This window comes from Rhinolophus hipposideros (assembly GCF_964194185.1).
Source record: "Rhinolophus hipposideros genome assembly, chromosome: 20".
NCBI lineage: Eukaryota > Metazoa > Chordata > Mammalia > Chiroptera > Rhinolophidae > Rhinolophus > Rhinolophus hipposideros.
This window is the reverse complement of record NC_138066.1, coordinates 52,940,534-52,954,734: the sequence shown is the minus strand read 5'-3', so window position 1 is coordinate 52,954,734 and position 14,201 is coordinate 52,940,534. Positions and strand designations below refer to the sequence as shown.

The window sequence follows — 14,201 nt, the reverse complement described above, 5'->3', positions numbered from 1 at the left end:
CGGCCACACTGAGCCCTGAATTCTGGGCCTCTCCTGCCCATAGCCACCCTCCCTGGCCTCACCCACCAGTGGTGGTGCCCCTGGCCAGTACAACCCTGCCCCTGCCCAGGTGGGCCCACGGGACCCCCCTCATGGCCTTTTCACTCCCGCTGTCTCTACCAACTTGGCTTTTCGTGAAATGGAAGCCCTTGGCCTGGGGTCTTGCTGCCAAGAACACTGAGATGGGGGTGTGGTTACCACACCACAGGCTGGAGGGTGGGTGAGGAGCTCTGCTGGGGGCACGGGGTGGGGGACAGAAGGCATGGAAGAGAGTGCAGGGCTGGGGAGACGGGCCCGGTCCACAGAGGCAGTTGTCGGCCCCCGAGCCGGACCCTGCACGCATGCTACCCCTTCCCCAGCGAGATCCAGACGTCCCCTCAGAGAGTTCTGCCACATGGGTGAGCACTTGGTGTGGCCACAACAGGGGTGTCGGTGTCCGGGCAGGAGTGGGCATGCGTGCAGGTCGGATGGTGGTTGGGGGAAGGGTGGCTGATCCCAGTAGCTCAGCTGCTTGTGGAGGGAGGGGCAGGGGTCCTCTGCCCAGGCCACACTGCCGCCTCCTAGTCCCAGGAGACAGGGCTGCCCGGTCATGAGTGGCTGGAGATGGTGCCCTGCCCCTGGTACAGTGAGGGCAGCCGGGGGTGAGGCGAGCGCCCTGGTGGGACCCCCACACTGAACTCCAGTGCGTACACATCACTGCTTCCATTCAGGGTGACCGCTCCGTGGGAAGGGCTTGTTACCCTGACATCACAGAGGACACGGTGAGCTCCTGTGAGACCGGCCTTGTTCTGATTTTTGAGCTTTGATTTTTATCAAAATTCTCAAGCAGTAAATGCTGAGCATGTGCTCTGAGCTTGCTCAGTGCCCCCTCCCCCCGCAGCATTGAATGCCCAGCCACACGCCCCTGGCGCCTGAAGCCGCATCGGGCCGGCCGACCAGGTGGGAAGGCAGTGCAGCCACGTGTCCTTCATGCCCTCCAGTCCCTTCTCCCTCCGTCTCTGTCTTGTAGACCGCGACACTGGGTGACACTGGGTGGCGTAGCTCCCCACTTCTGCACTTGGCTATGGCCTCCCGTAGGGTTAAGAGGCCCCTCGTGCCTTGCACTGCTTGCTGTGAGCCGGGTGAGAGGTGGAGGTGGGCTTTGTAGGAGGGGACATGCGTGTGACAGGACCGCCCTGGCTGTGCTGAACACAGCCGCAGGCTCAGGGCAGAAACAGGGAGGCCTGTCCTTAGGAGGCCTGTCCCCCTCAGTGAATTGGAGGGGCAAGAAGCCGCAGAGAGGGTGAGGACCTCAACGTGGACGTGTGCAATTGGGTGCTGCGTGGGAAGCCGAGGCGACAGCGTGGACTGCAGGGGTTCCAGGCTGGACAGACAGACTGGGAGTCTGTGAATACTGATTCTCACAGGTTGCTAACCGAGGTGGAGGAGGGGCCTGAGCCCTGGGCCCTGCAGGCAGGGAGAGGAGGAAGCAGGAAAAGGGATTGACCAGCGGAGGGCACCGTCCCAGAGGGCAGGTGGGACCTGGGTGGAGGGCTGCCAGTGCCAGGAGGCACCCTCAGCTCCCCGCTGCCCCTCACCTCCAGGCAGCGGGCGCTTTGCTTTGGGTTTCTCCCCAGCACACAGGAACTGCCGCTCCTCGCTCTTCCCAGCCCCAGCCTCCTGAGATAGTTCTTAGCTTTGGTTACATCAGTGTTGAGTATTTACATTATGATGTCTATGTTTGTCTTCAGAGCAGAGCCATGTGGTCAGTTGTGGTTATTTTTCTTTTCTGCCCAACTTTTTGTTTTCCTTAGAGTTATTAATTGCCTTCCTTTTCATGGGCTGAGTTTTCCATGTACTGATACCATTGAGTCCTGAGCTGTCCACCAGGACATGTAAGTCTCCTCTCAGTGTGTGCAGTCCCTTGGATCCCTTGAGGGCATCCCTCCTGGAGCCTTCCCCCTGCTGGAGGTCCCCTGCCCCCAGCGACCCACTCTGCCTGGCTCATAGCTGGCATCTGGGGGACACGCCATGACTCCTAGGTTGGCTCTGCTTATCGGCATCCATGTTTTCTTCTGTCTTGGTCTCCACACTCATTTTAGTAGCATACATGTGGGCACACACATGCACACACACAAGCTGGGCAGTACCCATGTGTTCTTCTGTGGGAAGGGCCTGAGGTGAAGGGCGGGGTGGAGGTGGAAAAAAGTAGCTATGGGGGCTGGAGTTTATCTTCCTAGAAGGAGAGATGCTGTGTGGGTCCTGGGCCCTGAGTCAGAAAGTGGGTCCCCAACCCCCTGCACCCCCCTTCAGGGCTGCCTGGTCAGAACCAATGCTTATTGGCTGGGCAAGTCCGGCCCCTGCCAGCCTTCCACCTCTGCCCCTGACTTCACTGGTTTGCTCTAGTTCCCTTGGGGACAGGGACAGGGGTGAAGGAGGACAAGGGCAGAGGGAGACCAGATGGGGAGGGCTGTCAGGAGGCCCCTAGGTGAGCGGCACCCCCCCACCCCAAGGCAGTCACTAACCCTGAGCTCAGCTGGCGTGAAGGAGAGCCAGCTTGTGCCCACACAGGCTTCCAGGCATCAAGGGCTGGCAGGGGCACCCCTGTGGATGGGGGCTAGGAGGACAGTCAGGACAAGAGGTGGCCTGAAGCCTCAAGGTCAGGGGCCTCAGGCCTCCAGCTGCTGGCTGGCACCACCCTCTGTCCTTCAGCACCCACTCATCAGTGACACAGGCCATCCGGCTGGACCACAGGAGAGCCCATTCTCCCTAACTAGCCTCCTGCACTCCCTGCCCTCCCCTAATCACTCCCTCCTGCCTGGGGTGGGGGTGGGGTGGGCGTGGCTGGCTTGCGTGAGGGCCCCCTCAGGAGGGCCTGTGCCTAACGGGTGAGTAATTTTATTTACCTTTCCTGAGAGGCCTCCTGCCCTGTCATTTGCTCCAATTAGCCGGGCTCTGCCTGAGCAGCTCCAGCCCACGTGGCCCGGGCTGTGGGCACCCCTCCCCCAGGGCCCAGTGGTGGCCTTCCAGCAGCTCTAAGAGCAGGGACACCTGGCTGGCCCCTCTGGCTGGAGCTCACTCTCTGTTCCTGCAGATCCCTCCTGCTTTGACAGCACCCCCTCCGCACACACTGCCTCCCACAGGGGGTGCTCTGCAGGGGCGAGCACAGCTGAACCTGGGCTCCTGCTCCTACACTCCTACACTTGCCTCCAGCCTCTACACACACACACACACACACACACACACACACACACACACGCAGGCACGCACACTCACGCACACACACGCAGGCACGCAGGTGCCCCAGATGGCACTCAGACCTCAGGCAACTGCCCCTCCCCCCAGTGCACCGCCTGGCTCTTCCCAGGTCCAACACTCAGCTTTCTTGGCCAGCATCAGCCCTCACTGCCCACCAAGCACGGTGCCCACCCACCACGCGATGGACGGCGTCCTCGCTGCACACAGCTGCCCGTTCACACGTCTAGTGCGGCCGAGATGGGAGTGGGCTGGGCCTCTCTGCCAAGTGTTCCTGTTGGCGCTGTGCAGAGGCCTTGGGGGAAATGTGCCGCCTTCACTTGGGTCATTTCCATTCGGAGCTCCGTTGCTCCCTGCTGCAGTCTGTTGTGTGGCCTGCGAACTTCTCAGTGGCTAGAGCCAAGATGGAGCAGAGGCCAGCAGAGGACATCCACTTCTGGACTGTCCAGGCCCTTGTTGGGCCTGAGTCCCACCCACCTGCAGCTCCAGAGGAGAGCTAGAGCTGTTCATGTGGGGTTGGAGTGATGCTGGTGGCCCCCCTCGGCCACCACCCCCCTTTCGTGTCCCTCTGCTAGCCAATGGTGACCTTCTTGGGGTTGAGGGCCAAAGCTAATGGGGGACTGTCCACTCTGGACTGGTGTGGGTTGGGCCCCCCAACCCGGGATGGGAGGATAGCCAGAACCTGCGTCAGTGGGGACATGGAGGGGCACAGCCAACCACCACTCACTCGGACCCCTCAGGGGTCCCAGCTCCAATTCATCTGTAAAATGGCGGCTCCCAGGGGGAGCGCACCAGCTCAAGGCCCCATCCAGCTTCTCCCTTCTCCCTCTCACGGGGAGCCCTGGGCCCAGTCCACTCTCTCCCACAGCCCCATTCCCAGGGTGGACCCAGTGGTCACTGCACCAGCTCTTTATTGTTGGAGGACATGTGTTTCCTCCCACACTGGGGACACAGACACACGGGGACACAGGCATGCATTCACAGAACAGCTTCCCCACACAGCAGGTGTGAGGCAGGGAGCTCTGCCCCTCAGATCACCACATGGGGGACATGAGGACGGTGGGGCCATGGTCCCACTGCCACCCCTCCAGGTTCTTTGGGGCATGAGTTGTGGATTGTCCAGCGGTGCCCTCTCTCGGCTCCTGAGTCCAGCCCCACTGGGGACTCCGGGCGCTTCAGAAGGGGCACTCAGCCAATCCAGGGAGGTCACTGGCTATGTGGGTCTCTGCCAAGGGGTCCTGGCTGGCCCCATTGCTGCCACTGCCCCTGGAGAGCAGCAGCTTCTCGCTGGGGGGGCCATCATCAGTGGGCTGGGCCGAGGCCACGTGGCTGCTGACATGGCGTCCTGCCTGCAGCTCCTTGCCCACGCGCCACCGGTGCCAGGACCGCCGCAGCTCCGCCTGCACCTGGGACAGCTGGCAGGTTGGGCCCGTCCCAGCCCCCAGGATCCCCAACCTCCCAGCCTTGAAGGGCCACGTGACGCTCTGGACACAGAGCAAGGTGGGCTGTCACCTGAAGCCCTAGGGTTTGTGGATGGCTGGCAACCCCCTTCACTGCGCTCCCCAAGGATGAGGGTGGGCCTGAGGCCGACCTGTGTCCAGTGGCCTGCACTCCGCTCTGACCCCCACCCCGGGGCTGATCCCAGACCTCCCACCTACCTCCTTGTTGAGGAAACAGTAGAGGACAGCCACCAGCAGGCCCTAGAGAGAGGGGGCGGTCAGGGCAGCCCCAAGGAGGGGAGGGGGTGGTTAGGGGGGGGCAGGCACCTGGAAGGAGCTGAGGAAGAGGTCAAAGATGAGCTTGGCGGAGCGCAGGGTACCCTGGGCGTGCTCGTCAGTCACAAAGGCAAACACCACCTCGTGGACGCCCAGCAGGGGGATGAGGGTCAGCGTGGACTTGGCCAGCCTGCAGGGACGGAGGCTGAGCCACAGGCCCTGGAGTCCCCCCCTTCCACCACCACCCCCCCTCCCCCCCCACGCACCCACCGGAACTTGTAGTCAGTAGAGCGCATCTGGCGGGCGCGCAGCTTGGCCATGAGGATGTGAAGGACCCGGACGAAAATGAAGAAGTTGATCTGTGCGCGGAAGGCACAGCTCAGAGCCGCCCCACAGGTGGGCTTTGCAGTCACGCGGGGCCTGGCTCACGCCCTGTGGACGCCAGGCCCGGCCGCCGGCCACCATCCTAGCTGACTGCCAGGCCCTGCCTCCCTGTGTGCCCCAGCAGGGTGCTGTGTGTCACCCCCCCCAGGAAGCGGGCTGTGGGCTCACCCGCCAGCCCTGCAGCCCTTCCTATGGGGCCAGCAGGTGCCTCATTTCCTCACCAGGGTGGCCAGGACGACGGGGAAGCGCAGTATCCACCAGAAGCCCATGTTGTCATTGCTGGTCCAGCACCTGCAGGGTGGAGCCGGCTCACGTCCCGGCAGCCCCCCAGCCCCCGCCCCTGATTCCCGGGGGTCTAATTAGTGGCTTGACAGAGAAAGGGAGATGGTCACTAATGACCCCCATCCCAGGCGCCAGGTTTGCTTACGCCCCTCAGGGCCTCTGGCCAGAGACCCCGTGCAGCCCCGCCCAGGACTGCACAGCCACTCCCCACGGGCCCTGCCCAGCCCCAGGACCTCCGCAGGTCACTCATACTCACTGGATGTTCTCAAACAGACACTTGACCACGGCCCAAGGGATGACAAACAGCATGGGGGCGCCTGCAGGGGGTGGCAGCTGTGGTCTCCAGGCTCCCACCGGCCTGCCCCCCACTGTGCCAGTTCACTCACCCCAGCCGATGCCCAGGTAGAGAGTGAAGAAACTCCTCTCAGGGAAGGTGGCGAGGCCCAGCAGGCTGTGCAGGTATACGCCTTCCACCAGCAGCCAGCAGTAGTTGGCCACGACGCCATACTGCATGAACACGGCGGCCACCCGGCAGCCAGCCACCGCCTGGCCACGAGTGGCATGAATGAGTGAGCGCGCTGGGGTCACACAGCCAGCCACCTGCCGCCGGGTGGGGCCAGTCTGGGTGCTCACCCCGTCACTCAGCCAGACGCTCACACCGAGGTCGTCGCCGATCTTCTGGCTGTAGCGGGTCCTGAGCAGCGTGTCAATGACCAGCACGGAGCAGGCCTTCAGCACAAAGGACGCGAACAGGTTCGCATGGATGTAGTTTCGGGTGCAGTGCAGCTTGCTGTGGGAACAGTGAGTCAGTGCCCGCCCCCCGCCGCCTTGACCGCTCGGCCCCCACCCTGTGCTGGGCGGCGGTCATACCTGAGGCCCAGCAGGATGGCCAGGGCCAGGAGCAGGGCCCCCAGGGAGAGGCAGTAGCCCACGGTGTACATCACCTGGAAGCTGCTGTACATCTTGGCCACCTCCTTCTGCAAAGTGCAGCAGCCAGTCAGGCTGGGGGGGTCGCCTCCCCCGCCCCCACTGGCCCTACTGCACCCGCCTCTGGCTGACCTGGACCTCAATCTCGTCGTCGTCCATCTGGCACTGGGAGGCATTTCGCCACGACTGCCCCTGGGGCCCACGCACCCACTGCCCATCGGGCCCGCACCTCTTGTAGACGAAGCGGTGCTGCACTGGGGGGGCAGGCTGCAGTCAGCGCCCTACTGACTGGGGCCCCCCACCCTGTACACCCCGCTGCAGTTACCTTTATGGTACCAGGGCAGGTACCAGGGGCAAGAGATGCTGGCTGTGGTGTTGGGGGCGGTGTCTGGCCAGCAGGAATACTTGTCGAAGGTCCTATTACAGACCAGCTCTGCAGAGGCAGGGGCAGGGGCGGGGCTCCTCAGCCGTGCAGCGCAGCCCCTCTCGCCTCCTCTCAGAAGCCCCCTGAGCACTGTCCTCTGCTCCCCAGGATTAGCTCCCCCCAGGTCTCTCCGACCAGCCTGCCTGCCCTGGACCATGGACCCCCTCCTGCCCAGCCTGGTCCTGAGCTCCAGCTCCGCGCAGCTACCCCACCTTAGACACATCGGGTCTACACCTTGCCCCAAACCTACCTGCGTTCCCCTTCTTCCCAGTGCCCTTCTTGCAGCACCTCCCTCTCTGGGAGCCGAACCTCAATTCTGTTGGCACCCTTCCTGAGCCGAGCACCAATTCTGTGACTCACATGCCTGCTCCCCTCTGCCGGGTGCAGGACTCCCTGCACGGACAGTGGTTCAGCCTCCCAGGCAGCTCCTAATGCCCCAGTCTCTCACTGCCCCCCAGTGACCTGCCTGAGCCCTCCACATGGTGGCCCATCTCCCTCCTGCCTCAGACTTTGTGTGCTCCACCCACCCCTCTCAACAGTCTTCCCACACACACTACACACTGGGTGTGAGCTCTGTGGGGGCAAAGATGGTGTCTCTGGGCCTGACATGGGGGCAACCAGCAGTACGGGAGGGCACGAATCACCCCAGTTCTACCATTTCTTTTATTTCCTGGTTGGGTGTCCTTGGGCAAGTCACTGGCCTCTCCGTGACTCAGTTTCCTCACCTGTAAATGGGGCAGGGGGGCTGAGAGCTTAGGAAATGGACTCGGGCAGAAGAGGGGCTCACCAGTGGGAGGGGGCAGCAGGCTCAGGTTGTGGAAACACTGGTCACCGTAGAGCTTCCACTTCTCAAACAGGAAGTCCATTACCTGAGCGGAGGGGGTCTCTGGCTGGGGCACACGGATGGGCAGGCAGGAGCTCCGGTCAGTGCGAGGGGTAGGTGGCAGGTGGGAGCAGGGGAGGGTACCAGGCAGGGCTGGCCATGGCTTACCTGGAAAGCCAGCAGCAACAGCAGCAGGAGGGGAGGGCGGTGTGGCCAGCTGGGGGGCATGCCTCTGGGCTGCCGCCCCCCACATCTGGCTGGGGCTGCACGGCTGGGGCAAAGGGGTTGTCTCCGAGGGCACGCACACTCCTCCTGGGGCTGCCGAGTGTCCGAGCAGCAGGGCCCCCTAGGAGTGGGAAGACACAGCTGGGCTCTGCCGTGGCCAGTCCAGTTTAGGGGTGTCCTGCTCCCCTAAAACTACCTTTCTGAGCCTCTGGGTCCTACTGGTGATGTGGGAGCTGGAACAGAAGTGGTTGCTCTTTGCCTGGAGGTCTGGCCCGGCACCCTGGACGCCTCACTGCCTCCCCTGCGTGGAGCGGGGTTCCCACGGCCTGCAGCTGTCTGTTTGGCAGTTCTGACAGCACCCTCCCCTCTGAGCTGGTGGCAGTCACCATTCTGCCTGGTCCCAAAGCTGTCTGGGGTGGGGGGAGCAGCGTCCCCAGCTGACCACCTCCTCCCTTCAGCCCTTGTGAGCCCCGCCTATTCTTAGTCCCTGGGAAAGCAAGCTGGCCCGCCAGGCCAGGGCCTGGGCCATCTATCACTTGGCCCCAGTGCTGTGATTATTGCGGTGGCCCCAGGCCACTCCCAGCCTTGCCAGGGTCCAGGAGCGCCAGGCATATGCTCAGGGTGGTCGCTGTCACACGTTTGCCCCCTTTCCCAGGACTGAGGTGTCTAGGTGCCCCCCTGTGCCCCACCCAAGGCTCAAGCTAGGCTTCCTGGGTCCCGTGGGGGCACAGTGTGCAGGCAGTTTGCAGCACATTCCTTCGAGATTAGCACTGCTGCTGCTGGGCCCCGACAGGGACCCCTGCCCTTGTGGTGCCTGCAGGGGGGGGCAGTGGTGCCTGGTCCTGGGCTGGGTCCTGTCTGAGCTGGAGCTCGGGGCAGCAGCGGCCCCATAAATCCTTTCACTGCTTCCACTGTGACTGAATTCCCTAGGGGCATCAGGGAGGGGCTTCCCTTGGGGCCTGGGTGCAGGGTTCCCTAGGGCTGTGGATGGGCCCTTCTCTGGGCACCCTGGCACAGAGCGAGCAAATGATGGACAGACAGATGGATGGATGGAGGGCAGGGCCTGGCAGAAGCCAGGGAGAGGCGGGGAGGGGTACAAGCTACAGCTGAAGGTGGAGGGTGTCAGGACACCCCAGATTTCTCCCCCACCAGTCAGTCCTGCCGGGTCAGTCCTCATGGGGCCAGGTCAACCAGGGGCTTCCCTGAGATTCTCCCCTCACCCCTAACGGAACTCTGACATGCCACCACGAAGGCTGAGCTGAGTGACCCAGGGCTGACCCTGGCCCTTGGGCCTGGCGAGGCAAGCCCAGCAGCAGTGACTGGTCGGTCCCCAGCCCCTGAACCAGGCGAGGAGTCAGGCTTAGGGCCACAGAGTGGAGGGCGCTCTCGGTGCAGAAGGCGGCAGGCAGGTGGAAGATGAGGGGCAGCCCTGGGGTCACCTAAGGAGCTTTAGCTCCTCATTCTGATCAGACAGCCCATCTGCTGCCCTGCCCCCCACCCGCCTGGGCCACTGGCTTGGTGGGTATGGAGCAGCCAGGAGCAGACCTGTCGTCTGCCTGTTGTACCCTGTTGCTGATGGAGGAAGGGAGGTGGTGGGTAGGCTCAGGGATGGGTGGCCTGAGTAAACTAGAGGCTCTGGGGACAGGGGAGGGGGAGAGTGACCAAGGCTGGCTGGGGCAGGGTGGACAGTGAAGACAGAAACGGGACACGGAGGAAGGACACTGGCCGATAAGTTGTTCCCTGCCTGGAGGCCCTATGGAGGGAGGGGGGCTGCTGTCCGCTAAATACCGACAGCTGTTGACAACCCAGCCGGGCCAGGGCAAGTCTGCTGTGTCTCAACTGCCCATCGCACAGCTGGGAACTTACCTTGCCAACCTGGCAGGGCTGTTCGGAGAACTCAGTGAGGGGATGTGTGGGGAAAGGATGAGGGGGCCACACCGGGCTGCTCCAGCTGGGCTGCCTGCCTTCCAGCTGGGGTGGTCTGTATTCTGGGGACCCCAGAGAGAGGGAGAGAGGGATGGACAGCCCTGGGGCCCCTCCTTCCCTGTCCCTCCCAGGCCATTCTCTGTGGCAGCCAGGGCAGGGGAGTGAGGGGGCTTTCCACGCCCCCTGCTCCCATCCCTGATCTGGAGGGTGGTGTTAGGAATCAGTGCCCACGGATCACAGGCTGTGTACCCTAGCTCAAGGCACCCCTAACCCCAGGTGTCTAGGGGTCAGGGTCTCCACACCCCCAAATACAAAAGGCTGCAGATGCCCCCCATTGGGTATCTGGTGGAAACAGGAGAAGGGCAGTGTGGGTGAGTCCTCAGTCTCTTTCGGGGGAGTGTGGGCAAGGAGATTTCTAGACACTTCTCTGAATAGGAGTAGGAGTGTGGAGTGACTTCCAGCTGTGCAGAACTGAGGTTCTGTAATCCCTGCCCTGGACACCCAAGTATGAGACTGGCTCCACAGGACAAGGTGACTGCGGTACCCAGTTCTGGTCCTGGGACCAAGGGCTAACAGTTTAACTTCTCAGAGCCTCAGTGTCCCCACTTGTAAAGTGGGGATGCCTGCCTCCTCATCACCGAGGCGTGAGTGAGCCCTGCCACCTGAAGGGCAGGATGGAGTAACTGAGTATTATATCCGGGCCCGCTCCTTGCCATGGGGACATTGAAACCCGGGCAGCCTGTCAGCCCTGGGAATAAGGATTTGTTGGATGAATGAGAGAGCTGAACCAGAGATGGTTAGGCAGCAGAGACGCACGCGGGTGTGCTCTGAGGCTCTGTGTCCCACCTCATTACCCTCCCAGCCTGAGCCAGTGGGGAGGGGGATGGCTGGCCAAGGACCAACACTTCTCCCTTCAGGGACCAGGTGACTGAGCTCCCTCTCGGGCCCTGGACTGTGGCTGCACAAATGTCAGCCCAGGACTAGAGCCCTGGGAGAGGGCACAAGTGGACAGAGGCAGGGGGTTCTCTAAGGGCGGGCCTGCCCCCAGTCCCCAGATCACCCTTCTCCCCACTTTCCCAGCCCCCATCCCTCCCCTGTGGATTCACCCCACCTGCCCCACCATCTGCTGGGCTGGCTTGTGCCCTGCCCATGCCTGGCAGAAGGCACCACTCCTGGGTGCTCACCGCTTGGCCAGCGTCCCGCCGGTTTCCACTGGGGATGTGTGAGGGAATCCCAGACCTCCAGCTTGGGGAGGGCCCCCTAGGATGGGTGGATGGCCGGTCAGCCAAGAAAGGCTGTTGTGGTCACCCCGGCTGGCTGCGGGATCCTAACGGGTGGGATTCCCCGCCTCTGAGGTGGACAAGGTGGGGTGTTTTTGTGCAACCAGAGCAAGTGGTGAAAGGTCATGGGCCGGGGTGGATCAGGGGGCACAGGCTGTTGACAAAGCCTGATTCCGGCGTCCTTCACCCCCCCACCCGTGGGGGCGGGGCGGGCCTGGATGCAGGCCAGGGCAGAACTCCCCACCAACCCTTATTCCTCAGCGCAGAGGACTGAAAACAGCTCGGGCTGGTCCTCAGTCCTCGGTGGATGTGGGCGTCCAGGTGTCAGGAGTCAGTGGGTTCGGGAGGCAGAAACCCGTGACGGAGAACCGCGAGTGGGGCCGCTGGGGCGACCGGAGCGGGACAGGGAGGGTCAAAGTGACAAATGTGGGCCCCGCGGAAGAACGGACTGGGCAGGGTCTGACGCCCCTGGGCCCTTCCCGCGGAACTGGGAAGTTTCTGGGGGCGTCTGCGGAACAGGGGCCAGCCCGAGGGGGGAGGCGGGGCTGCGGAGGACCCCGCGCCTCGGGGGGGGGGTGTCTCCACCGAGCTGCGTGCGAGCCCGTGGGGGAGGGGAGACAGGGGTGCCCGAGGGAGGAGTCGGGAGCCGAGTGGGGCAAAAGGACCGCGCGCCCGGCAGCCACCGACACCCCCGCCCCGGGCCGCGCTCCCCGGGGAGGAGAGGACCCCCCCAGCCCACCCGGCCGTCCGAGGTGGACAGGCGCATCCCGGGGTTCGGAATGGACGTGTCCGACGGCGACCCCAAGATAGCCCGGCCCACGACAGGGTCCCCGCAGGCCAGTTCCGCGCTCCCCATTCTGCGGGCCCCTGGCCCGGCCAGGGTGGGCCCCGGAACGTCCCCTCGGGCCCGGCCCCAGTGCTCACCGCGCCGTTCGGGTCCGGCTCCGCGCTCCCTGCCGGCTCCGCGCCCGCGCCCCGCGCCAGCCGCGCGCAAACTTTCCGGCGGCGACGCTGGGTGGCGGTGGCGACAGCGGCGGCGGAGGGGGCGGGGGCGGGAACGGCGCGGCGGGGGGGGGGGGAGCTGCAGGCGAGGGTCCGTGCCCGCGTCCCAGTGCTTCCGACGCGCCGCGGGGACAACGGCGACGCCCGCACTCCTCCCCGCGGGCTCCACTCAGATGCCCACCTCACCTCGCTGTGCAGACGCCCACCCCTCCGATCCCGGCCGGCTGGAGCCGCGGGTGGACAGCGAGGGCGTGGGGCTCAGCGCCCCTCCTGTCTCCCTCCACGGCCCCGGTGTTGCGTCGATTTGCTCCAAGGGCCGGCCCTCCACTTTCTCCCCACCCCGCTACGCGGCGACACGTCCTTCCAGAGCCGCAGAGCAGGCTGCACTGGGGGGGTTGGCACTTCAGGTCTCGGGGCCCTGGTCGCCGCGAAGCCCCCGCCAGTGACCCTGACTCCCGCCCCAGTGGGCTGCCACCGCACCCCTGTCGCCACCGGTCCTTCACTGCTGGTCTTGCTGCCAAATGGGGCGCCCTGCTCCTTCCACCCCTCCGTCCCAGACTTCTGCCCCCAGACACTCCTCCTTCCAGCTCTAAGGCCAGCATGCCAGCCCCTCTTCTGGGGCTTGTCCACTTCCTCACCTGCCATCACCTCCCCACACACAGCAGTCCCTGCTCAGCGCCCAGTGACCACAGGATGACCAAATCCATGGACACTTTGGGGCCTCATCTTCCCTGACCTTTCAGCATCCCAGGACACTGACGCTGATGCCCTTCTTCTAGAAAGTTCTATGGCTGTGGCTTCCAGGGTGGCACTCCCCTCCTCTGTCCCTCACACAGCTATCAGGGTTCCACCCTGGTCTCCAGGTGTCCACTGCCACACTCCCAGGCCCCCACAGGAGCCTCTCCCCTGGGCTGCTCCCATCTCCTGGGTACACCTCCTCTGCCCACCCACCTGCTGGACACCTGGCACTGGTCCCGAGGTCACCAAATCCTGATGTTCCTGTGTTTCTCTGGAATCCGTCTGGGCCTCCTCTGCACTGTCAACCATCTTCTGGCCGCCATCACCCTGGGATGTCCTCCCTGGCCAGTGGGTCAGCTCTCCTGTTAGATGCTGTGCTTTGTCTCTGGAGCCTTCTCCCCACTCTATTTTTATTTTAGGGGGACCCCACCCTCCATCCCCCGGAGCATAGCGGAAGCTGGTCTTGCCAGCCTGCAGGTAGCGGTGCCTTAGTACACCTATGTGCCCCGCCACCACTGAAGCCCCAGAGGGAAGGGTACTCCTAGGGGTTGCCCGCCAGACTCCCGTGCTTACCAGTCCACCTGAAACCCTGCCCCCAGAGCAGCCTTTCTGTTTTGGTTCAGGCATGGCCCAGTGGCCCGAAGGCAAAGGTCAGAGACAAAGCTCAGGAAGTTGCTCTGCCTGCAGAGGGGTTGCTCATGCAAATCCAGGGTGCAGGTGCTGGGGGAGGGGAGCCCAAAGACCCCCACCCCTCTTGTGCCCCTGAACCTCTCCTCCAGCTCTCCCCAGGTGGGGCACCCATGTGGGTGGGCACAGACCTGCATCAGTCCCTCCGGAAACTGTGCTCTCCAGCCTTTGCCCACGAGTGGGCAGCCTGGACCACCTCCAGGTCATGGTGAGGACCAGGGGAGAAGCTGCCAGTTCTGCCTGGAAGTGGGTGGATCTGAGCAGCTGGGAGGGATCGTCCCTGCCAGGAGATCTTCAGAGAGGTCCTGCCCTCTCTGGATCTTGTTCTCCTCAGGATGGTCCTTGAGGCCCAGCAGTCCAGGATAAGAAGCACTGGGAGGCCTGAGTTGGGTCCCAGAAGAAGAGTAAATGTAGGTGCATGAAGTAAGGTGTGGGGGGCAACAACTGAAATGTGTAGACACAGTAGGGAGCAGAAGGGGGAGGGAGAGGGAACAGATGGGGGTGGGACCCCCTTC

At 63.7% G+C, this 14,201-nt stretch overlaps 1 protein-coding gene across 10 annotated transcripts; it reads right to left on the bottom strand.

The window, feature by feature from the left end:
• Positions 1-4,165: 4,165 nt before the first annotated feature.
• On the bottom strand, positions 4,166-13,578 carry GCGR (glucagon receptor). 10 transcript variants are annotated; one of them, XM_081030056.1, is made up of 18 exons: positions 13,213-13,340; positions 12,443-12,642; positions 11,508-11,642; positions 11,164-11,239; positions 9,920-10,041; positions 7,997-8,174; positions 7,793-7,895; positions 6,907-7,014; positions 6,714-6,835; positions 6,525-6,631; positions 6,288-6,444; positions 6,041-6,200; positions 5,911-5,971; positions 5,594-5,663; positions 5,259-5,347; positions 5,040-5,178; positions 4,932-4,973; positions 4,166-4,679 (listed from the first exon to the last, which is right to left on the bottom strand). In XM_081030056.1, exons 6-18 carry the CDS (start codon positions 8,054-8,056, stop codon positions 4,449-4,451), a joined length of 1,449 nt encoding a protein of 482 aa, XP_080886182.1. In that variant the 5' UTR covers positions 8,057-8,174; positions 9,920-10,041; positions 11,164-11,239; positions 11,508-11,642; positions 12,443-12,642; positions 13,213-13,340; the 3' UTR covers positions 4,166-4,448. The 10 variants fall into 10 exon arrangements, with proteins under 10 accessions (XP_080886182.1, XP_080886181.1, XP_080886180.1 ...); XM_081030055.1 differs by having other exon boundaries at positions 4,167-4,679; positions 12,443-12,647; positions 13,213-13,578; XM_081030054.1 differs by lacking the exons at positions 12,443-12,642; positions 13,213-13,340 and adding an exon at positions 12,184-12,238 and having other exon boundaries at positions 4,167-4,679.
• Positions 13,579-14,201: the final 623 nt, after the last annotated feature.